The sequence below is a fragment of the Pelodiscus sinensis genome, chromosome 5 (genome assembly GCF_049634645.1).
Source record: "Pelodiscus sinensis isolate JC-2024 chromosome 5, ASM4963464v1, whole genome shotgun sequence".
Taxonomy (NCBI): Eukaryota; Metazoa; Chordata; order Testudines; family Trionychidae; genus Pelodiscus; species Pelodiscus sinensis.
This window is the reverse complement of record NC_134715.1, coordinates 19,985,576-20,011,056: the sequence shown is the minus strand read 5'-3', so window position 1 is coordinate 20,011,056 and position 25,481 is coordinate 19,985,576. Positions and strand designations below refer to the sequence as shown.

The 25,481-nt window shown below is 39.9% G+C and overlaps 1 protein-coding gene across 12 annotated transcripts in view; it reads right to left on the bottom strand.

Moving 5' to 3' along the window:
* Nucleotides 1-25,481, bottom strand: part of BMPR1B (bone morphogenetic protein receptor type 1B) — a 359,692-nt gene that overhangs the window by 6,056 nt on the left and 328,155 nt on the right. For all 12 annotated transcript variants that reach the window (XR_012904029.1, XM_075929626.1, XM_075929627.1 and 9 more), the window contains 8 exons: nt 24,673-24,775; nt 21,923-22,025; nt 14,052-14,148; nt 12,240-12,378; nt 6,482-6,674; nt 5,577-5,874; nt 2,548-2,723; nt 305-435 (listed from right to left, as the gene is read on the bottom strand). Coding sequence is in view for 11 of the 12 variants with exons in the window: in XM_075929626.1 (XP_075785741.1) it covers nt 305-435; nt 2,548-2,723; nt 5,577-5,874; nt 6,482-6,674; nt 12,240-12,378; nt 14,052-14,148; nt 21,923-22,025; nt 24,673-24,775 (1,240 nt within the window). In the remaining variant the exon portion in view is untranslated. The remainder of the gene's footprint in view (nt 1-304; nt 436-2,547; nt 2,724-5,576; nt 5,875-6,481; nt 6,675-12,239; nt 12,379-14,051; nt 14,149-21,922; nt 22,026-24,672; nt 24,776-25,481) is intronic.

Here is a 25,481-nt window from a genome sequence, read left to right as displayed (position 1 = left end):
AGGCTTAAGAGAACAGCAGAACTAAACATACAGTCTTGAGTGCATTCAGTTCTCACTGTGTTATCTTGGTAGGTAGTAAAAACATAACACATCTTTCTGAAAAGACATCAGGTCAGATTCTCCAAGAATCAAAGCATCTACTTCAGTGGAAGCACTTCTTACAATACAGCCTTTCCGAATAGGCACAGTGCTATGAATGAAAATCCCACCTGTTTATTCTGAATGAAATCATCACAGGTTGGGGGACGGGGGAAATAAATAGTAACATAATAAAGCATGTGCTTTATTTTAGAGGACTTCTTACCTCGTCACTGCTCCATCTATTGGGGAACGAGGGACGGAGCTTCTTAATGCACACAATCTCCCGCATGTCCTCATAGGAGGGGTCAGTGGGCACAAGATCATGGTATGGAAGCTGATATTCTTCAACTATTCCTGAAAGAAACATTTTCCAGATGCATCATAACTGCAGGGTCAAAATCCCAGAGGACTAAGTATATCTGGACTACACCAACTACGCCCTCTTGGACTCTTATCTGTCACACCTAGCGGTGTCTTGCTCAGCATAGACACTAAGGGTATGATCCATGTGAGCTATTAATTCAACTTTGCTTTGGGGAGGGAGTCATCTTTTTGAAGAAAATGAAGTAAAATATAGGCCAAATGGCACAGAAAAAAAAACCAGGGGCAAACAGCTGTGTAAGTAAAAGAAACTGACTCCTCAGCTCCAGCCTCCAGTTTCTCAAGTTAATACATTCAGCTGTGATAAACATACTTCTGTGGCTTACCAGAATAAGATTCAGAAGAAAAAAAAAAATCCCTTGAAAATAAAGAGTGTGTATACTATACACATGCACACACACCCCCTATAAATCACAACAAAAATTAATGAACTAAATGAAAGTGCATGTAATCATAATGATCAACAATTTATATGCCTAATTTCTCTAGTCTAAAAATAATTTTAAAAAAGCAGCATCTCAGATGCTTGGTGTACTAATTGTTGGTAAATTATGACTTTTTAATGGTGATCATTCTAACCGCTAAATATTAATAACAATTTTAATAACATCGCCATTAGCAATGAAGGGGAATTTATGTGGTTTCTTACATATTACACTATAGTAGTAGCTGGCAAATATTGACTCTCATGATAATCACTTTTAGTGTTTACCAAGAAAGTATTTCTCAAACAATTAATTTTGTATGCTCTTTATAAAATGTTACAATATGCCATTTCCTTTACTTAAAATATAGTGGTTTGTATTATTGTAACTGTCTTCACCCAGAAGCATTTTAATGTCCTTTATAAGCTATAAATACAGAGATCAATTGACCCACAATGTACACGCAGCTCCTCCCCTGGGCTAAAAACCAAGCAGGCATTCCAAACCAGTAACATACAACTGCACTGAAGAGTGAGACAGACCAGCCATGTGTTCTACTCCCAGTCTAACACTGACCAGCTCAGTGACTTTGGGCAAATCTTTCGCCTCTCTAATGCTTCAGTTTCCCCAACTTCCCTTGCACAGCTCTTTTAGATATACAAGTGGAAAATCCTATCTAAGAACCAAATATTATACTTATTCTAACTTCTGAAGCAAAAAAGAGTATCTGCAAATGAAACAGCAGGGAGAATGCAAGAAGGGAGAATGGAATCATCCAATTTGCAGCTCTAAAAGTCATATTAAATCATGTCCGTAAAATATGCAACTATGAATCTAAACCAAAAACACTCCGCCCAGATTAAATTAGGAATAGTATGGGTGATATAGCTATTGTTGTGAGTGTTTTCTAGGCTTGTGGCCTGACTAATACCATTTGGGATCCAGATCTCATAATTTGAGCAGGAGTGGATTTAGGGCCTGATCCTGCAATCTGAGCCACATGAGTGTAATCACAGGCCTACAAAGAGCCTCAGTGACTACATATGGCCTCCGACTGCAATATTAGGGCCTCATTCCATACTTGGATGGCAGATGTCCAAAAATATTCAGGATGTTGTTGGAATGATGACAACACAGTAGATGCCAGTCTTCCCTCTTACTAATTCCTCCATCCTGGCTGTATTTCTACCTGCCTGGTAAGGAACTTGTGTTTCTTCAAAGATGACAGAGAGGATAACTGTCAACTCCATAATAGTTGTCAGTTTAAATCATTTGTTAACTGTAACACCCAAGCAGTAACAAGCCCCTTTTCTGCTCAAGTACCAGAGCGTTTATTCTCCAGCTTAAATTTTTACCACTCTGAAAGAGCCCTCAAATTATCTCTATATTCCCACTAAAATGATGACTCAATCACTGCATCTTTAAATCAACTATTATACATGGTGTAAATATTTGCTGCTACATTATGATTGATTGAAGCTTGAAATAAGTAGAAATTAATAAGCTTTGGATTGCCAATGTGTTTACCCAGCTTAATTTATTGCAACAGAAACTACTACCCAGAAAGACGGGATGGAACTGAAGCTATGGTTTATTAAGGAAGTTTGTTGTTACAAAGAAAAGCCATGCCTCAGTTACCAACAATATGTTTGCCATTTACCTCCTGAGACACATCTCCTGGCTACCTCCCAAAGGATGAGTCCAAAACTGTACATATCGGCCATGATATATGACTGAAAGTGATTCCTATTCAAGCTTTCATCCAGCACTTCAGGAGGCATATAGCGCTTTGTTCCGACCCGGGTGTTTGGTGGTATGTCTACTTCATTTGTATCACTAAAAGAAAGAGAAGAAAGAGAAGGATCAAACATACAAAATAGCTTGAAAAAAAAGACCTCTGAAATCCCAACCAATTGTAGGAAAAAAACAAATTCAAACAAAATTTATTCTTGAAGAAGGTAAAAAATAATGCATAATCTTAATGGGACAATTCTTACAGGGAAAACTACTTAGTGAGAACAGTGATCTTTCTTAAAAGGATTACTTGCCTGAGGCTATATTACTCTTTCGAATGTAGAACCCACAACAGAGATAGGACTCAGCAGGGATGCTGGTAACATTTGTGAAATTTCATTGTCATTAGGCTCAACTCTAATGCAGGCAATAACAATCAAATCTTCATTAATGTTGCTTTCTTAACATACTATACTACCCACTGCATTCATGTCTTAACAATTAATGGAGACGACTAAAAAGCTGGGGCAATAGTATTTAACTCTGGGCCAAGCTGGGCCTGAGAGGAAGAAGCTAATCTTGCCTAACCTTTCCTCATCTCAAATGTAAAACACTTAGGCTGCGTCTAGACTGGCAACTGCTTTTGCAGAAAAACTTGCCAGCTGTCTACACTGGCCGTTTGAATTTCCACAAGAACACTGACTTCCTACTGTCTGAAATCAGTGCTTCTTGAAGAAATGCTATGCTGCTCCCGTTTGGGCAAAAGCCCTCTTGCGCAAATGCTTTTGCGCAAGAGGGCCAGTGTAGACAATGCGGTATTGTTTAGTGCAAAAAAGCCCCGATCGTGAAAATGGCGATCCGGGCTTTCTTGCGCAAAACCGCGTCTAGATTGGCACGGACGCTTTTCCGCAAAAAGTGCTTTTGCGGAAAAGCATCCGTGCCAATTTAGACGCTCTTTTCCGCAAATGCTTTTAACAGAAAACTTTTCCGTTAAAAGCATTTGTGGAAAATCATGCCAGTCTAGACGTAGCCTTAGATATAATGCAGGACAAATCTAGTCAAATGTGTCACATGTCACACTGATAATGCTGTGAAGAGTGGAGATATAATTCATAAGTAGTACAGGTTGAACCTCTCTAGTCCACACCATGGGGACCTGACCAGCACAGAACCAGAGAATTTGCCAAACCACAGGAGATCAATATTGTCTAGCAGCATTACCATCACTTCCACTGCTTATTGGGTTCTTAGAAGACATGTAGGGGTAAGCTGGAGCTAAATAATAGCACAGAACACTTTTAAAAATGAGTAGTCCTGTGGCATCTTAGAGTAACAATAATATATCATGAGTTTTCATGTAACAGTGGAAAGAAAGAATTAAGTATACCTAAGGTCCTACCAAAGTCATGGCTCATTTTGGTCAAATTTTAAAACATAATATATTTCATGATTTCACAGTTTTAAAAGATATTTTATAATTTCAGCTATTTAATCTGAAATCTCATGTTATTGTAATTGTATAGGTCATGCCCCAAAAAGGAATTATGTATATGTGTGTGTGTGGGGGGGGGGGGGGGGGAAGAGCCAAGATTATTGCAGAGAGGATTGTAATACTACTATCCTTACTTCTAAGCTACTATTTGTGGTGGTACTGCCTTCAGATCTGGGCAGATGCTGGCCAGAGAGTGGCAGTTTCTGGCTGGGAGCCCAGCTCTGAAGCCAGAGTTGCTGCCAGCAGCAGTGCAGAAGTAAGGATGGCATGATACAATTTTGCCACCTTTACTTCTGCACTGCTACTAGCAGGGTGCTACTTTCAAAGCCTTCAAATAGTTATAAAGGTAGCACTCAAGTAAGGGTTGCAATACCACAACCCCCTAAAATAACCTTGTGACCTGCAACTCCCTTTTGGGTCAGGACCCACAATTTGAGAACCAGGTCTCCCCTGTGAAATTTGTATAATATAGGGTAAAGACACATACAAATCCACATTTCAGAGAAAGAAACCAGAGTTCATGGTCCATTATGCGTTTTCATGGTTGTGACTTTGGTAGGGCCAAAAACATATGAAATAAATGTTGGTTGGATCATAATAAAAGAATGGTATTACTGTGTCCTGTTACAGAGCAACAAATGGTTGGTTCTATTTCTTCTTGATTTATACCCTTTGGGCGTGTTACTGTATTTAGGCGAGGCAACACATACAGGAAAAGGATAAATTGCTTTCCTTTACATTTACACATTGTAAAGCTTTACTTGGATACAATTCCAAGTTATTATTTTCCAGATAATTAGCAACAATTACTTATTTTTCTCTAGGAAGAGTCTAAAGAAGGACATTTGTACAGATGAATCTATTGATAGAGGAAAATAGGTTGCCTTTGCCTGTACTCTAAATCGTATCAATTTAAAATCTTGTATGGAATCTTCTTTTAAACACTTAAGAAAAGCCATGTTTTCCAGTATGGTCTCTTAAAATGCAACCCACAATTTACTTTGATTGGAAGGAAATGAAACAAAGAGCAGCACAACGAGTCTACTTTTCAATACATGTACAGATTATTTCAATTATTCTGTATGTGCTGTCAATCAATTATTCAGATGTTTGATCGCACATATGGTCACTACTTTAAACCCCAATTCCCATCTCTACAGTCAATAATACTGATCAGCTGTCTATTAAATACAGCTTACGCTAAATTGAATACATATGCAAATACTAGAATGACCATTTAGATACAAAATAGCTATTTACAAGCATGCAATACATAGTATACATGCCACTACTATATTATAAGGATGTGCCACGCACACTCTACATACACAAAATGATACAGAAAGAGCAATGGTGTCTCTCTGAACCCTTGCAATTAAAAACACCCATTTTTCTGCTGACATTCACAAGCCTGGGGCCAGGAAAGAATTCATACACAAAGAAATGCACTTAATTTTACTCACCTAATAAATTTAACTGCCAAGCCCAGGTCTGCTATGCAGCAGGTTCCATTCTTTTTCACTAGAATGTTCTTACTTTTCAGATCACGATGGGCAATAGCTGGTTTGCCTTGAGTACTGAAGATCTCAGTGTGCAAGTGGCACAAGCCACTAACTGAGGAATAGGCCAGTTTTAGCATGGCTTTGGTATCTAAGGTAGTAGATTTGAGATAATCATATAGGGAGCCATTCTCATGGTAGTCTGTGATAAGATACAGTTGGGTCCAAGACCCTGTCCCTTTAATGTCTGCAGCAATGAACCCTATAGGAGGGGAAAGATTTTCAGATTAATATTTTTTCGGGGCTGTTAAACACCACACACAACTATAACTTATCTCTCAGCTACCTATGTATTTTAGCTACAAGCTCAAGTTCTTTATTCAGGCTCTACTAAATTCAGTTATTAACATCTCATACTAAAGTTAATCAAAATGGGGATTACACTGCATGAAAAAATACACAAGAATTACTTTGAGTGATTATATGCTATATTAAAAAGTTTGTAAATTCTTTCTTTCTAATCCCCAGGTTAAGGGTTAAACTGTGAATAGGAGCAGAAGAAACTACACACAAATATCCTTCTCTGTCTTTGCTTGCAGAACGATGGAGTGCAAAAGCAGTTTGCGTAATCAAGGTCTACTCAGTTCTTGGTTGCTCCAGGATGTAATTTTCCAGTGAGGGATCAAACAAACACCCAGCAGCCATAAGAGAGACATCTCTCTCAAATAGAGAGAGAAACATTTGTGTTTAACTACAAAGCATGGCAGATAACAAAAGGCATGAAGAAAAGGACACCAGCAACTACAAAGTTATTAAACCTAAGAAACTTAACACAGTATTATCCCTTATCTTTTATTTCATTCACTTACCCAAAATGTTTTCGTGTCTCATCAGGACAGTTTGATAGATTTCTGTCTCTCTGAACCAGCTGGCCTCCTCTGTGGTGAAGAAGACTTTTACAGCTACCTTTTCTCCACGCCATTTTCCCATCCAAACTTCTCCATAGCGACCTTTACCTATCTGTTTCACCATCTGAATCTGCTTTGCTATAGTCCTTTGTACCTGTTAAATCCCAAGAAATGCAGTTTGAATATACTCTACAACATACATTTTATCCCTCTTTGTCTTCTCTCTTTCTCACATGCTTAAAACACAGGAACCCTTGCACAAGGCTAGAATTCACAGGCCTAGCAGAGAGTTGTGGGAGATGGAATCTCCCGCTGCTTCCCAGAGAATGGAACACTAGTGCAGGCACTCTTGTAGTGTGGGGATCTGCAGGAGGATCTGGCCACTCCTACAAACACACATGGCTTTATGCATAGGCACAGATACATCTGACAGGCCAAGAGTTTCAAACAGAAGAGCTTACAGTTAGGGACCTAAAACCATATTTAGGTACCTCAATAACCAACAGAGCTGTCAGAAAAACATTATTACCATCCTAGAAAAGGTTGAGGCTAAGTGAAAAGTTCTGGAAAAGAATCAACTTTAAAATGTTGAAAAGCAGTATTTTGATATTCCCAAACCGAAATAAAATATTTTGGTCCAGTATTAATCTGTTGCTATCTGAGATGCCATTGTGCCTTGTGCTCCCAATTTCCCCTAGGGGCTAGACTCCTCAAGCAAGCCCTCTTTTCCATTACACATCAGGGACTTCCATGATGACTAAGATAGAGGGGAGATCCTGGTATAATCCAACCAGGGATTCTAACCCTTAAGAAAATTGAAGAATTTCAGCAAAATCAACATTTCCCCCAGGAATCCACACTTACTTTTGAAAAAACAGTGACAGAAAATTCCCAGACAGTTCTAGAAACTACCCCATTTTTCCAAAATGCTGTGTACCCAGCAGTTGTCATTGACTTTAATAGGAGACAATAGATGCTCAGCACCTTTAAGAATCAGGGCTGGGATTTTCAGAAGTGACTAAGGGAGTTTGGTGCCAAACAGCTACTGAAGTTTGAGTCTCTCTAAAAAAACAAACAAAAAAAAAAAACTACCCCATTTTTTATTTATGAGCCCATATTGGAGTTGAGAGCGTAACTCTGGGTTCTTATTGGTGAAAATGTTAGCCATGAGTTTTTAGTTACAGTTTGCTAGTGTGCAGGAGTTAGGAGGCCAGGGTGGTTACAAATGTATCATTATCATTTATAAAAAATATTTTCCTCAAACAATGTTGGAAGCATAGCTTAAAATCTGCACTGACATCAGTTTTGTCAAGTAATTTCACTCTGAACAAAAGCTACATTCAAAGCACTTGTTGACTTATACCAGAAGTTTACTGCAGCCAGCAGCACTGCAGAGTAATCTCAGATGAGGATGACAGATCAGACACAGAGTTAAGGAACACTGACTGTCCATACATTAAACAACTAAACCGGTTATGACTAAAAAATCCACTGTGAGCAAAGACGGACTAACTTATCCTATTGTGAATAAGACACGTCGAAGGCTTCATATTCCTAACCATTCATAGAATCATAGAATACTAGGACTGGAAGGGACCTCGAGAGGTCATCGAGTCCAGTCCCCTGCCCTCATGGCAGGACCAAATACTGTCTAGACCATCCCTGATAGACATTTATCTAACCTACTCTTAAATATCTCCACAGATGGAGATTTCACAACCTCCCTGGGCAATTTATTCCAGTGTTTAACTACCCTGACAGTTAGGAACTTTTTCCTAATGTCCAACCTAAACCTCCCTTGCTGCAGTTTAAGCCCATTGTTTCTTGTTCTATCCCCAGAGGCCAAGATGAACAAGTTTTCTCCCTCCTCCTTATGACACCCTTTTAGATATCTGAATTCATAGAAGAAAACTACTGTAAAAGTTGTTATACAACCTACAAAACATGGATGTTCAAAGCCGAGGAGATAACCAACCTCTATTTCCCAGTCACAAGATAGTACAATAGGATGTTGAAATGACAACTGCTTGTACCAGTTCAATCCTGAGCTGAAGCATTTTTTATTTCATATTTAAAATAAACATTTTTTTTTAAAAAAAACCTTGAGTTCAATGCATTAATTAGACCTTGGTAATTAGCTAGAATTTTCTAGATATGTAAATGTGTAAGTCTAGATTTCTGCCTTCACCCACATAAAAATCGCATAAAATGCAATGCACTCAAATAGCAGTGTTATGTGAATCCTTAATGGGTCACATTAAGTCAATGTTTTCCCAACACTAAAAAAAGCTGATTAAAATAAATATTCAAAACTGCATTTCAAAAACATTTGGTACTCTCATTTTCTCTGAAACTGACTGGAACCCGGTGAAAGCTGTCATATTACTTATGGTCCCTGCAGGTGGTCCTTTTGATTATGCTGAACAGGACTGAAACTGTTCAGCTCCAGTTTGAATGGATGTGAAAACAAGGGCACTCCAAACCTGTCAGGCCAGGTCTATTTTCCATTTATGCTAAACTATTATGTTTAGCCTATTTTGAAACTGTCTAAAATGTAGGGGTGGGAACCTATGTAACAACAACTTTGCAAGTTCTCTCTTATTTCCATATAAATGGAAGCTGAATTTTTATAGCTCTAGTATGTTTTATCACACTATCAGATGGTGGCTTCAGTGCAGTTATTTTGATTTACACCAGTGCAAGCCAAGAAAAAAATGGAGCTTAAGTTGTTTTTAAACTGATTTTTTCTCCTTTATACTTTGAAGTAGTGATTGAATAGCTGTATTACACTGAAATTTTTCTTTAACATTTTCTAATGTAATTTTAGTATTGTTGCTTTCCAATTTGTTCATTTTAAAGAATGCATCCTGAAAAATCATTGAATTACATTAAATAACTTAATTTGTGTAAATTTATGTAATGGCATGTTAAAGCACATGCTATTACAATATGTAATGATGAAAAGTTGCTTATTAAATTACATTAAGAAAATGAAAATCACATTTCTGTTATGAATTTTTAAAAGGAAGACTACTACATGGAAGACCTTAAGTAGCTTTCTTTCTGCTAGAGCTGGTCGACCTATTTATTGCATGCCACTTATTTTATTTTCTATATTTAATTTTTTTGCTGTTCATAAACAGCTTGTGATGTTTAAAATATGCTTGATATTGAAAACTGACAAACAGTTTTTAAAAACATTTTTGTGTTCTAGATTGATTGTAAACTGTTCATGAACAGTCCATTATTTTTTCAATTTTTGTATTTTTCTATGCAACACTGACACTGGTCTTCTAAGGAAATATAGCTTTTCACTTCTCTGACTATGCTTGTCACAAAAATGGTTTTGCTTCTTGAAGGAAAACATCTTGGCTAAAAGCACAAAACTTGCAGTTTGCAAAATTCATACAAAATTTTGGTTTCACAAACGGTGGTGAAAACACAATTTTATGATTACAGTTGTGATGCAGTCAAAACCTTATAATTTTTACATGACTTGATTAGCTTCATTAACATAAGCAACTTCTTCCATATATATATATATATATATATACACACACACACACACACACACACACATATACACATACACACACACACACACACCTGCTTCCTGTAACTTTCACTCCAATTCATCTGATGAAGTGGGTTTTACCCACAAAAGCTTATGGCCGAATCTATTAGGGTGTGTCTAGACTACAAGGTTTTGTCGACAAAAGTGGACTTTTGTGGACAAAACTATACCTGCGTCTACACTGCCGCTGAGTGCTGTCGACATATTTTGTCAGCAATTTTGTCGACGGCAGTAAACGTCATTCTACGAGGAATAACGCCTTTTGTCGACTGAGTACTGTTGACAGAAGGCGTTATTGCATCTACACTGTCCTTTGCGTCTACACTGTCCTGCCGACAAAGTGGCTTGCTTTTTCAACAGAACTGGCTGTAGTTTAGATGCTCTTTGTCAACAGAAGCTTTGTCAACAGTATCTGTCGACAAAACTTCTGTTGACAAAAGCCTGTAGACTAGACATACCCTTAGTCTCTAATGATATGTCTACACTACGGGACAAAGTTGAATTAAGATAGGCAACTTCAGCTATGATAATTGTGTAGCTGAAGTCAAAATTCTTTAAATTAACATTAGGCATTGTCCACACTGCAGAAAACTGAAGGGAGAACACTCTCCCATTGACTTTCCTTATTCCCTGTGGAAGCAGGACTACCGGCAATGACCAGAATGACTCTCTCAGTTCAAAGGAGCGTATCTTCACTAGACCCGCTAATTTGAACCCTGGAAGATCGACAGCGGCAACTTCAATCTTCTCTGTAATGTAGACATACCCTAAGGTTCCAAATGACTCCTAACAGTATCTTGGTTAAGGTTTAGCTTTCTTGTAACCTTTGTATCCAGTAAAATAAATGAGCTACAAAAGACAGACAATATTGTTGATCAGAAAGTGACATTTTATGAGTTCTATCAAAAAATATGGTTTGCTTTCTCTAAAGCAATTTCAAATGTTTTATACTGGAAATAAATAAGAAAAACTGGAAATAAACTCTTAAAATGAAGGAATGTGTATTCCACTACAAATTATTGTACATATTTGTTATGGGAATGGGCATCCCCTTTTGGACAATCCATGCACTTGTAAACTGATTATTGCTGTGGTTACTATCTGACAAGAATAGCATGGATATATTACTGTGTTCACCACAGTAAAAGCGTTAGGTCTGCAATGCAACTTCCATTATGAACCTGTTTTCACTGTGTTAAATTTTTCTTTAAAAAAAAAATCACTGGATGAGCTATAATTTTGAGGAAAATCTGTTTATGACTTTTTAGTTAGGCACAGGGAGCAACAGGAGTATTTCCTGATTTATAAAAGGAAGTAAGACTCAATCAAGTGACTACAAGGCTAGCAGGTATGGCAGAACACAGCTGGGGCAGGAAAGATCCTGCAACCCACTGAGCAGATTGGAGCCCTGGCTGCCTGTAGTATCTTAGGACCTGGACAGTTTGATAGGATCCACCCTGCTTATGCCCAGTTTAAATTAATACTTGGGGAGGTGAGTAAAAACACATATGGAAAAAAAACATATTCCTCCAAACAACTTTGCTTTCCTCCATTTATTTCTGTTTTTAAAAGCTTTAGGAGACTAAGCGCAAAAATCTATGTTAAGGCTGTGCTAAGGCTATGGAGTACATGGTAATATTCTGTGTCCTGATTCGAAATGCAGAAGCCTGTCTGCTTAACAGTCTGGGTTGCTGTGAACACACTTGCCCCAGTATTTTGATCTTTGCACTGGATCCCCCATGAATATAGAAGACAGACAGACAAAGAAAAATTTGAACGTTGCTCAAATACTACGGGGATGCATGCTTTAAATGTAGGTAGGCAGGAACAATATGTAACTTCTCAGTTATCCATTTGGAAAATGACAAAGAAAATAAACGAATAATTTTCAAATGCAGTATTTCAAATGCAGACTTTTCTTGAGTCTTCTGCAATGTCATAAAGTGCAGCAGGTCCAAGGTTATCAAAAGCTTTAGAGGGGTAGCCGAGTTAGTCTGTAACTGGAAAAAGCTTAAAAAACAACAAATCGTCTAGCAGCACTTAGTCTTTAAGGGGCTGCTAGACTATTCGTTATTTTTTAAGTTTTTCAAGGTTATCAAGTTATCTGAAAACTAAAACACTGATTCATGTAAATTCCCTTCTTACCAGCAGAGGGAGCCCAGAACCACTCCCTGAGCTCTGAGACTGTTCAATCAAGTCTTTCAGGGATTCCCCTGGAGGAATGTAAGTCTCATCTTGTTCAAGTCCAATGCTGTATCGAGGTCTGGTTTCTTGCCTTTTATGCCTATGTTTTAGTGAAAATTAAATTAGTTGACAATACAATGAGGAACACACGCTAAGTAGAAAACATTTATTTTTTAGTCATGCACAAGTTCCCAGAAATGATCTGAAGTACATGCTAGATTCATCTATTAATATTTTCTAATCTATTTGCAGAATTAAAATGCTTCAGGTCTATGAAAGGGGCTGATTATCATCCCCTATAATTTTGCATAGCCAAGTACAACTTTAAACTCAAATTCAGAGAATAGTTCTAAAAACAATGCCCCACCTTTTTGCTATGAATGTTGTGACCCTTTTATGACCAAAGAAAGGGAGAAGTTATCCAGGGCATATCTGGCTATTTTGAGAATTGTTCATATTGATTATAATCACAACCAGGCATTTTTATGAATTTGCCTACACTTTTCTGTCTCCCATTTAATAGAATCATAGGACTGGAAGAGACTTCAGGAGGTCATCAAGTTCAGCCCTCTGCCCAAAGCAGGACCAATCCCAACTAAATCAACCAAGCTAGGACTTTGGGAAGCCGAGACTTAAAAACCTCTAGGGATGGAGATCCACCACCTCCCTAGGTAACCCATTCCAGTACTTCACCACCTTCCTAGTGAAATAGTTTTCCTAATATCCAACCTAGACCTCCCTCACTGTAACTTGAGACCATTGCTCCTTGTTCTGCCATCTGTCACTACTGAGAACAGCCTCCCTTCAGGAAGTTGAAGGCTGCTATCAAATCTCTCCCCACCCCCCCCACACTCCCCTCTTCTCTTCTGCAGACTAGATATGCCCAAATTTCTCAGCCTCTCCTCATAGGTCATGTGCTCCATCCTCCTAATCATTTGGTTGCCCTCCACTGGACCCTCTCCTACGTGTCCACATCCTTTCTGTAGTGGGGGGCCCAGAACTGGACGCAATACTCCAGATGTGGCCTCACCAGAGCCGAATAAAGGGGAATAATCACTTCTCTGGTTCTGCTGACAATGCTTCTCCGAATGCAACCATTTAGGTATAGTTTGTGTGCACCCTTATGTGCACTGCGTAAACAGGCTTATGCGCTTTATTTGCTATACAATGTCTTTACACCATTGTTTTCTTTCATTTTCACTGTATACTACTTTGTGCTATTTCCCACTAGAAAGCTTTTTAGGACATACTTTTTATCAGGCCTGGTGACAGTGGGAGAGGAGGGTAATGGGGGCAGCTGCCCCAGGGCCTAGTGATTAAAAAGCACGCAGAGCTTCCAGGCACCACTACCACTACAGTGGCAATGGGAGTGGCTAGATCCATGGGCCCTTTAAATTGCCACCGGAGCCATGGGCAGAACTGAAGGACTGGCTGGGGGAGGCTAGCCCTCCAGGCCTGTGCCTTCTGCTGGAGGCCCCCACTCCTCCTGGGACCCAGAGTCACCCCCACCAACCCTGCCCAGGGCTCAGCCGCCCTGCTTACTATGAAGGATGCTATACAAAAGACATTATGGAGCATTTTTCTGATGCCTTTACGATTTTAATATTAGCAAAATATACAGTTTTCCCTACAATAAAAAACACAGTTTTGTTTGTAATCGTTCCCCAACTTCCTCCTGTTCTTTTTTTAAATGTTACAGCTGAAAAGTGAGAGGGGAAAAGTGATGTTGAGAAGAAATGTGAAGCAGACAAAGCTTAAATACTTCAGACATACCTGAAGTAACAGAATATGATGACAAGTACCAGGAGTATACTGCAAACAGTCACTGATATCAGCAGGGCCTTATGGTGAATGTTTCCTTCACCAAAATCTGGATTAAAATAAAATAAAAAAATCCTCGGTAAATGGCTGTATTTTTGTGTTAGAAGCTACCACTACTCTGTTAATACACCTCAGATGTCTTTCACCTTAGGTCGGGTGTAAAATGCATTCTGCCTTTCTGGGTGTATTTTCACATGTAAAAAGACACAAACATACAGAGCACCAGAATTGTTTCCATTCTCTCCTCCTGAAACATCGTGTGATGTATTACTTGTTTTCAGATTAGGGCAAACATAGTACATGGAACAGCAATCAAGGGCCTGACTGATCCTGCAGTCTTTATTCAGAAAATGTTATCACTGGTAACAACACTGGGGCTTTTGACTGAGTTTGCAAGGGAGCAAACTCTTCAACCAATCCACTGACCCATGCCCCCTCAAACCTGGGATTTATAAACCAGTATTTTACGTATCTTGCCAGCTAGGAGACAAATTAGCCAGGTGCCCCTTTATTTTAATTATATTTTATTAGTTTCAGAAAACTATGAAAGTCATAACAAAAGCTATTAATATACTCAACTGTATCTATCCTAGCAGAGAAGACATAAAGGGATGTCTAACAGTCCTTAATGTTATATTTACATCAATTTAAGTATCTCTGAATCTCTCAGCAATATAGCAGGAAAATTATTTGTTCTTCATTCTTGCACTTGTGGAAAAAAAATCTTGCAGATGAGCCATTCTTTTAAACTCCTTGGAAATGCAACATTAACAACCCACATGTAGAACTGTGAGTATATAAAAATAACTGAAAAGTGTGGATTAATCTGTGCATGCAATACCCATTTTCTGCTCTCAAATTTCATGATCACCTCCAAATTTGTATCTTCATTTCAAAAAGAAAACTAAAGAAATCCTGAACCATCTTCTTTTGAAATTACACAGTCTCAAAACTGTAATACTTTAGTATAACCCCCGCCTCCTAGCCTGGTGGTCACTGTAATGCAGATAAGGATGAGGTTTTCTGAAGCCCTTACCATCTGATTGTCTTGCATCTTCCATACAAATGCTGAACATACAGTAAACTGTGAGAATTCTATCCTTATCGACTCATCCTGGAATAACACTATTATGTTTCAGATTTACTACGATAATGAGACCAGGGGGAATCCTAGGGGATTCTTGGCTTACTGTCATGCACTTTTATTTTATAGATCCAAGTTTCTGTCCCATCTTTGCCTCCAACTATTCCCTTTTCTTCCCTATCCAGTATGAACAGAGATTACCTACCATTATCTGCCTTGTGAGCACATTGGTCATGTTTTAACCTGACATTACCTGCTCTTGGAGCATTAACAATGTAAACATTTAAAACATGGCCATCGCCTTTGAAAGGAGACACTGACACAGGATCTATCAGGAAAACACTAGAGCCCATCATTCTCATCAGATTTGTACCTGGACTGTCACTCCAAGTGTGCCTGGAGCTGAACCTGAGAACCCACTGGGGAGTCCGGTTCTCTCCGTGAAAGAGGCGGTGGTTAAGGCGGGGGGTGGGGGCAAGGTTCTATTTCATGGTTTATTAGCAGTCTATGTCTGCCAGTCACTTCTCTTTAAAATGTGTGGTTTGTAACAGTTTAAGATGTCATTGCCTATTAGCCCAGGAGAGGCTAAACAGAGCATGCAGACAGTAGGGGAGAATTCTTCATACTCTGGAGACTATGAAAACACATTTACGGCAAGGGGGGTTCTGGTTTCATAGAATGCATGACAATAAAAACTGGACTTGGCAGTTTTTATGCTTTTTAAGCACAATGACTGTTGAGAGCTACACATACAGGGCTCAGTTCTGATCTCGCTTATACCACAGTAAACCAAGAAGTAACACTATTCAGTTCAATGTAGTTATGCCTATCAGAAACGGCAAAGAGCTCACAATCACGCTCCCTATCCTTTAGTATTATTAATGGATTATGTGTGTGTATAAAACGGTATGAAAGAGACTGAAATCATGAATCCTGAAAATAATTCTGCAAAGAACAGTGACTAGCATTCTATACACTGTGGCTAGTATTCCCAAACTTGGGAACCCAATTCAGACCCCTAATATCCCTATTTGGGCACTGCCATAAAAGTTCTGAGTATCCTCAACTTCTACAGAAGTTAAAAAACTGTGAGAGCTCTGGCAACTCTTAAAATAAGGCCCTTTTTAAGAGGACCAACTTTAAGAACCCACACATGAAAATTCTGATTGACATTTTTTATTCTGTGATCAAAGACATTTGTGTGGGAGGGAAAAAAAATCCCAGAAAGCACTTGAAGATAAAAGGCAATTTAGATGTGAAAGATAGGTTCTGCATTTTAGTCTACAAAATTGAGAGGGCTAAACTAGTTACAGCAAAGAAGGTTACACTGGGTCACAAAGTTGTCTTTACAACAGTACTACATGTGGCTTTATTAAAGACATACCATGCATACGGTAGGCATGAAACTGGCCCTAATATTAAAGGAAGGCAAAACGTTTTTCTTGAGTCTTCATGCTTACCAAAATGTTATACCAGGAAATAAAGATGGCAAATAAGTGAGTTATCAGCCCAGAATTCAGACATGTTTTCAAATTATTTTTGGAGGGTTTTCGTTTGCTCATTTTGGGGATTTGTAAACCAGTCGGCAAATGCTCAGCAAAAACGAAAAGGAAAGTGCTCAGAATTCTTTATTTTTTAATGTAAAAAAATAATCACCAATAGCTCTCTGTTGAACTGGGAGGACATATCACTGGGATGTCCCATAAGGGTCAGTCTCGGGTCTGATACTATTCACGGTTTTCATTAATGAGATGGATAATGAGGTGATGAGTTATGCTTATAAAATTTAAGGATTGGCACCAGATGGGCTAGGATGCAAGCACTTTGGTGGGCAGTGTTAGAATTCAAAACAACTTTGACAAATTGGGAATTTGTTCTGAAATCAAAAAGAAGAAATCAGTGAAGACACGTGCAAAGTACTTCATTTGAGAAGAAAAATCACATACCTAAAAAATGGGGAACACACAACTAGTGCTATGCGGTACTACTGTTAAAAAGGGGTCTGAGATTATAGTGGATCACAAATTATACATGAGTCAACAATGTGGTACAATTGTAAAAAAGTCTAAGATCATTCCAAGGTGTATGTTAAGATATGGCAGGTAATTGTCCTGTGCCACTAGACACCCATGTGGTGTCAGCTGGAGTTCTTTGTCCAATTCTGGGTGCCACACTTCAGAAAAGAGGTGGACGAACTGCAAAGATTTCAGAGGAGAACAACATGAATGATAAAAGTTTTAGAAAACCTGACCTAGAAGTAAAGGTTTAAAAAAAAAAAATCAACTGGGCAGATTTAATCTTGAAAAGAGAAGGCTAAGGGGGAGACCTGATCACAATCTTCAAATATGTTAAGGGCTCTTACAAAGAGGCCTGTGATCAATTGTTCTCTGTGTCCATTGAATGCAGGACAGGAAGTAATGGGCTTCATCTGCAGCGAGGGAGAGTGCGAAATGTTTTACTAATATATAACCTAACTATAAGGATAGTGAAGAAAATTGCCTTCCAAGGTAGGATTTGGAATCCCCATCACTGAAAGTTTTTGAGTAAGGCTGGACTTGGATGAGCTAGATTTACTTAAGTCCTATCTCAGCACAGGGAGCATTCTGTTTAAGTTGGTGAAAGGTGCCAGACTGACATTCACTAGTCATCAGCCTAAACAGGCCACTTTGCATCCAAGCCCGCTCATTGGGGCTTACCTCACTCTGCCCCGGTGTTCTGGGCAGGGAATGGGGATGGTGCACTGAGGCTTATACCGCTCTGGCTGGAGAGTGGGCGGGGTTTACTCCCTCTCATTCCTCCTGTCTTGCTCCTCCCTGCCCCCTATTCTTTCCCACCCCCTATTCTTGCCAAGCCACCCAAAGTTAGGAGCCACCCAAGTGGGCCCTTCTGGCTATGCCATTGCTAGACACTGAAGTCCTCCCTTTGTCCACAGAACAGGTACTGCACACAAAAGCAGCCATGCAAGCTTCTCCATTTACCTCAGTACAAACTTGGTGGGGCGGTCTGCAAACATATTCAGTCCCTGAACTGCAACCGAAAAGCGTGTCAATTTGCATTAATTTTTGGGATATGGGAAGTGGACTGAGCCCCCTACTTTCTAATATCAAATGCAGCTAAGCCAAGCTGTGAGGTTATAAAATTAAGCAGGGTTTTATTAACATTTAGACATATTATGAAGTTGGGGGTTTGTAACAAAGAACCGGTACATTACCGAAGCTCTGGCTGAATGGGAGTTTTAACCATTGTCCAATGCTCCGCATGCAAAGCGTGCACTTTATAAGACTGCACACTGCGATGTTATTTCAAGGCACTGCACGGGAGTGGTATTGTTGTATTCAGCATAGGCAGAGAGGGATAGAAGAAACAAGACAGGAAAACATTCTCTAGAAAATATCTTACATTCAGACATGTCATTGTTTCCCTACAGCCCCATCACTTCCTTAACTCACTTTGTCATGTACAACCCACTGCTGAAATGTGTATTTAAAACTCAGGAAAATGGGTTTCAGGCAGAGTCAGCATATCAAATGCATTGACGGTTCTCCTGACTCCCCTGTTCCTTCCAGTTCACAGTATTTGTATTATCTGGGTAAAAACTGCAGTGAAATCTGAGGCTTGGAGACTTGTATGCACACATCAGACCCCATCATCATTCCTCCAATCATTCCCTTGCCCATTCATCACTAGCTCTACAGGCAGGGAGCCAGACATGGTGGCACCACCACTTCTGCTTATAAAGGCTTTAAATCAGTAAAGACATATTTGTTCTCATCTGCTTTCAGTCGGCACTTTCACTGGGATTTCCAGTAATATTTTTATTGTTTATAAGAGGTGTCCTTTCAGACTCTTATTATTATTCTCATTTCCTTAATAAGGCGGCTGCTTGACTAGCAAGGGGACTCCATGTTATCTCCAGGGTATTTTTATTTTACTAGTACTGCAGGATGCACCAGAACACTATCCAGAAATGGATTTAGCTGCTATTGTGTTTCTTCTTCATGCTTGACACAAAGCCAGTTCTCTGGGTTGACTAATTTTAATTCTTCTGATATTTTCATGTTTATGTTGATTCATTCTGTTCACAGTTAAAGAGTGAGTCCCTTTCAGGAAACGCTAGGTATGGAGAAACACTTACAGAACACAAATTGCACGCATCTGTAGATAATAATGCTGTATACAGGTTAATTTCTAGTTATCAACCTTTGACCTATGGATGAAAGATTCTGCAGACCCCAGTTTCCCCCTGAGACATGACCTTGGTCAAAAAGTTCCTGATCAGAAGCTAACATTTTGTGTTTTAAAAAACCAAGCAACATACTTTTTCATCAAATCCAGTGAAGTTTTTATTTTAACAGGTCTATTTTTATTTTTAGTTATTTATTTTAACATCACTGTTTATGTTATAGCTTGATAAGAATTCTGACAGTCGCTGCACCATACTTAAAGACAATCCGAGACTGTTAAGAATGGCTATAAACATAGGACCCCAAACCTTATATTAGCTGCATATTCTTGGATATGGCTAGTGGGAGAATTCAGTCTTTAAATTCCTTCCCCTTTTGGTGAGAATTCAGACAGCTAGGCTACGTCTAGACTGCAAGCCTCTTTCGAAAGAGGCTTTTTCAAAAAAGAGTGTCTAGACAACAAGAAGATTTTTCAAAAAAGCGGCTTGCTTTTTTTCAAAAGAGAGTCTAGATGCTCTCTTTTGAAAAAGCCTTGTTTTTATGCAATAGAGCCCTTTTTTTGAAAGATGACTTAAAAAAAAAAGGCATTATTCCTCGTAGAATGAGGTTTACCGCTGTCGACAAATTTACTGTTGACAGAACACAGCGGTAGTCTAGACTCAGGTACAGTTTTTTTGAAAAAAGGCCACTTTTTTCAAAAAAACCCTGTAGTCTAGACACACCCCAATAGAGGTAATCATAAATTACCCTGGCTTATGGCACCAAGAATCAAAGCTGATCATGCAGCTTTCAAAAAAAATTCTGACTTTTGGGGCTGTTCCATAGCTACAGATCATAGGGCCACATAATCTGAAGCAGTCTCCAAAATTACAGCCACAATTTGATGTCTAGTTACTAGGAATTATTAACCATAAAGTATGTATTAAATGAACATACTGCCATTTGTTTGTCAAACAAATTAAACAACTAATTTTTCCAGTATTTAAGCAGCTACAGAGATGCTCAAAAGCTATTAATCTAATAATGTATTCAAAATAGTATCTCTGTTATTTCATGTTTATTAATCTTAGCTATCTGTTTCTTTAGTACTTAAATGTCTTCTGCCCCAGCAAAAAGAAAAATGGCATTAGCAAAAGAGCATGATTTTTTGCATAAGCAATAGATAGATCTATGACTAAGCTAATTACCCAATTTTTACATTGCCATTCTGGAAAATGTAATATAAAACCAAGGAGAGAGACTGGTTATAAACAAGGTTACTGCATTTTGAATCAGCAGGAGTTTATTTAACCACTGAGGGGGTGGGGGAGGGAGGGAAGGCACAAATCATGGTCTTTATTTTCCAAAATAAAATTATATTAGTATACAACTTGGGGATATTCTCTCTATTCAAGTATTTTTTTCTCTTAATAAAGACCAACAAAATTACATCAAGCTCATAAGCTGGAAGTCAGAATCTCATGATCTCAGAATATCAAAGCCAGGATCTCATGGCTCACCAGTCAGCGCGGAACTATTTTATATAGTATATACTATGGACCCAATTCTGTAGTCCTACTGCATGGAATCTCAATGAAGTAAGCCCTTATACATGTAAGGACTGCAGGAATAGCACCTTTCTGTACACATGCATGGGTAGTTGGGTTGGGTAGGAAATTAAGTAAGTAATAAAAATATCTGTGTTTAACCTGAGATATGAAACAGGTATTAACTTACAGGTCAACATTATAGTCCAAATTTCCTTCTCAGTTGTAAACAGGAAATATCACCCTCCCCCCTAAAAATTAGAGAGACTTTCTCCTAGTACCAAATGTTATGCTGACCACACAAAACTGGCACATCCCTTATGCCAAGGTCTCTAAATATCACAGGAACTACTGTATTTTCAAAACATAATTGCATGATTGTGCAATTACCAATCAAAATTGTGAATGCATTTGTGTGAAGTGTTACGCCTTTGTTTGTTCTATACGTCTGCAAGACAGAACTCATAGTAATGCCTAACCCTTATTCTCTGAGGACCAGATTATCAGCAGCTATAAATCATCATTAGTTCCACTGGCTTCAGGAGAACTTTGCTGATTTATAGCAGCTGAGGATCAGGTCCCAAATGTCACATGGAAACTATTATATTCCTACAAAGTACAATCTTTTGCAATGACGGAGGTCATTCATTATTGTTATTTTATATTTGTATGGAATGAGACCTAAAGGCTTCAGTAAGTGACCCCCCTTCCCCTCCAAGCACTGTACAAAGACGGACAGTTCCTGCACCAGCCTGACCAAGACTGTGAACTCTTTAGGGAGGAACGATTATTTTATTACACACAACACTTAGCACAATGGGTCTGTGTGTCTTGACTGATCTCTACAGGCATAATGGGAACATAAATACCAGCAACAACCAAGCTGATACCATTTCTATATATTACTAGAACAGTTACAAGATACATGAAGTTTTGTTTTTCCATACAGCTCATCCAATTCTCATGTCTGTACCAGGGAAAAAATATTCACCTACTGCTTTAAGTCTAGATTTTCTTCCTCCTCCTTACCTCTGTTTTTCAGCGGTGGCAGCGTAGGGTGAAGATTTTCATTACAGAAATCTTTGTCTGTGCAGCATGCAATTGTTCTTTTGTGATGTATTATGGGTGTATCCTGCAACAGAGGAATTCAGACAGAACTGTATGAGCAACTTTGTTCTTTTAAACAGAGACTGTTATTTTGGCGCTGGGAAGGAGACAGACCAACGTGGTAAACAGCATCACAACCAGTGAAGGATATGACTACAATAAGGATTTGAGACATCCTAATAAATTCCAGCAACACTTCATTTAAACATTTAAGAACAAATTCATGCTTTCTGAAATTCCACTGAAGCCATTACAATTATACAAGGCCCTAGCAGCGTACGGAAGAGTTGTGAGAGTCTGTATGTTAGTGTTTCATTATTCAAGCATTTGGGGGCAGGCAGATTTCACATTTATGTACAATGAGACAAGGGCCTGATCCTCTGTCTCACTTTCCAGAGCAAAGCGATATAATTTTGCCCCCATGGCCAAGATTCCAGAAATAGATGCCTAACCTCAGGTTTGAATTCAGAAATTGTAGGATACTCAGCATTTTGAAAAATCTGGCTACTTATTTGGGAAGCAATAAGGAGCCTCATTTCTCTCTCTCTCTGTGTGTGTGTGTGTGTGTGTGTGTGTGTGTGTCTCTGTGTGTGTGTGTGTGTGTGTGTCTGTGTCTGTGTGTGTGAAAAATGTCCTGTAGGATGACAGTGATGCCATCACATCATTCTGCATCCAACAGCCTCCTCTGCCCTCAGCCACCCTGCCTCCCCCTCACTCTCCAGTGCCCTAGGTCAGATGCCACATGCCCTCCCCTCTCCAGGGGGGCTGAGAGCTGCATGCTCTCCCCCCTCCCCAGGGGAGCCAGAGCCACGTGCCCTCCCTCTTCCCCCAGCCCTGTCACACACCCCTGTGGCCGAGAGCCCACACCCTCAGTCACATCACACAACCCCTTGGCTGAGACCCACACGCCCAGCCACCTTACCACACCCCAAGATTCCGACTGCCCGGCCCGTTCGTTCATAACCCCAACCTGAGACCATGCATCCCCAACCCCCCTCACTCACCATCCTGCTGAGACCTGCACCCCCAGCCCTTTCGCATACCCCTTCCACCAAGATCCCGTACACCCAGCCCGCTCCTGCACCCTCCCCCTGACCAGACACCTATCCCCAAAGAGAAGGGGGTTGGCAAGTGTAGGAAGCAGGGGGCAGAGCCCCCTAGTAGACTCTTATTTTCAGAAATCTGAGCTGTAGGAAAGTGGTTTTCAATGACCTAGTTAAAGAAAACTGAGGATGCTTGCAACCCAACATAATTTGACTAGAGTGTGGGCTCCGGGGTGGGGCTAAGGATGAGAGCTTTGGAGTGTAGGAGGGAGCTTTTGAGGGGCATGGAAGAGGTTCAGGGCTGGGACAGGAGGGGCTTCCTGTGAGCGGCTCCAAGTCAGCAGTGGCACTAAGGTGGGCTTCCTGCCTCTCTTGGAACCGTAGACCATGCTGCACCCCAGAAGCAGGCAGCAGCAGGTTTTCAGCTAATGGGAGTGCTTGGGACAGGGGTAGGGGCAGTGCGTGGAGCCCTGTGCACTCTCTTCCCTCCCACCCCACCATAGGAGCCGGGCCTGCAGTACACTGAACACCTGATGCCCTGCAGCAACTACACCTAGTGCCTGACATTCCATGACCCAGTTCTGGGTCACAACCCGTAGCTGGAAAACAACTGCTTTAGGGCATGACTTCCTTCATGCAGGGGAATCCTCAGATGGCTTAAAGCCAATGTAGTTGGCTCTGTCATCTGTTCCCTTCAGTGAAAGAGATTTGTGAAGAGCATTACAGGGAGAAGAAAGGGACAGAACACAATGCACTATACTTTGGAGATACTCCTGAGAGTTTATTACAAGTGGGTGCAAATAAGAGCAATTCTTAGGCTGCGCTAAGTTGAAAAAATAGTTTGGTTTTGCACCTGGACAGGCCGAGATTTGGGCATAGGAGTGGAAAGATTACTTAATGTATATCTATACTGCAAACAAACAAATCGTGGCAACCAGCTCAACTGATTTGGGCTCAGGCTTATTGAACTAGAAATGGCAGTGCAGATGTTCCTGATTGTGCTGGAGCCTAGGCTTTGAAACCCAGCAAGAGGGTGAATGCCTGTGCCTAGATTCCAGCCCAAGCAGGAGCATCTACACTGCTATTCTTAGCCCTGTGGCACGAGCCTAAGTCAGCTGAGTGAGGCTCATGCCATGATTGTGGTTTTTGGTTTTATTTTGCAGTGCAGCTGTACCCTTAGAATCTTTGCTCCATCTGCTGTCCTCCCTCCACAGTCACATTGAGTTTTGCACAGAACAGCTGGGAATCGAACCTCGCGTGACTTCTCTGTGTTAAACATGCAAGCACACTGCTTTTGCAGCACACAGCAATTTAGGAGAGGAAGTAAAGAATGTTTTACCTAATTGAAGCTGCAAGGGGAATTTAGAGAATTGGGATGTAATTACCCAAGTCGTACTTTTAGCAGGTCAGCAGAGTTTAACATTAGTTAACTAGCAGCATGGCATGCTTGAAGCAGTAGCAAGAGTTTTGGGGAGAGGATGTCATTTCCTCAGCATTCAATACAGAAGGCACATCTCCTACACAAACAAAATTCAAAGCAGCAGATGTAGGCATTCCTCCTGACAATGCTGCAGCTGAACAAAAACTATCACAACAGCCAGACCAAACTGATCACAACCACTTTCTTACCCGGCACTGGAAGTCGGAGCCTTCTAAACCTAGACATCCTGAGGCAATTGTACGTCCTCCAGATTCATCTTCTTCTACCATGGTGAAACAGTAGCCATCAGTCCTGAAGATTGGAAAGAATGAGGCAGAATTCATTTTTTTAGATCAAAGGTTTTGCTTATTAGAGGTGGCCTGATATACTCTGCCCCACAAACATACAGTTGACAACAAAATGCACATGAGAAAGCTATTATCACATATGTAAATTTTTGTTTATTTACATAATCTTATATCAATATACAAAACAGATGAATGTTTAAAGTTCTTAGCACCTCAGCATAATTAAAATTAATGCCAATAAAGACAGACAGTAATCACAAAACAGTAACTTTTCTTCAAACCAAAGCAGGCAGTCCACAAAAGCTGATGTTCTCATACAAAACTCCAACCCCCACAATTAAAAATCGTCACCCCCAGCCCATTCATATGTCTATCTCAGAGGTTCTCAACCTATAGTCCAATGAGCACACAGCTGCTGCCCATGTGACATCCACAGGGTCATGAAGATAGATATCTAGTGTGTAGATGTGACCCACGTAACACACAGAGAATTGCATACAGTGGGACCAACAGGCACCATGGGACCTGGGAGAAGGTATGTGTGGAGGTCTGGCAATGTGCCCCTAAAAAGGGCAAAGCTTGAGATGGAAGGGGTGGGGCATCATGACACTCCAGTGGTGATGCAAAAGGGCCTGGGGCATCATTGCTGACCTATCTTAGAAAAAGCATCAATGCCAAAGCAGGTCCTCTTGTGCATGCATGCATACCCT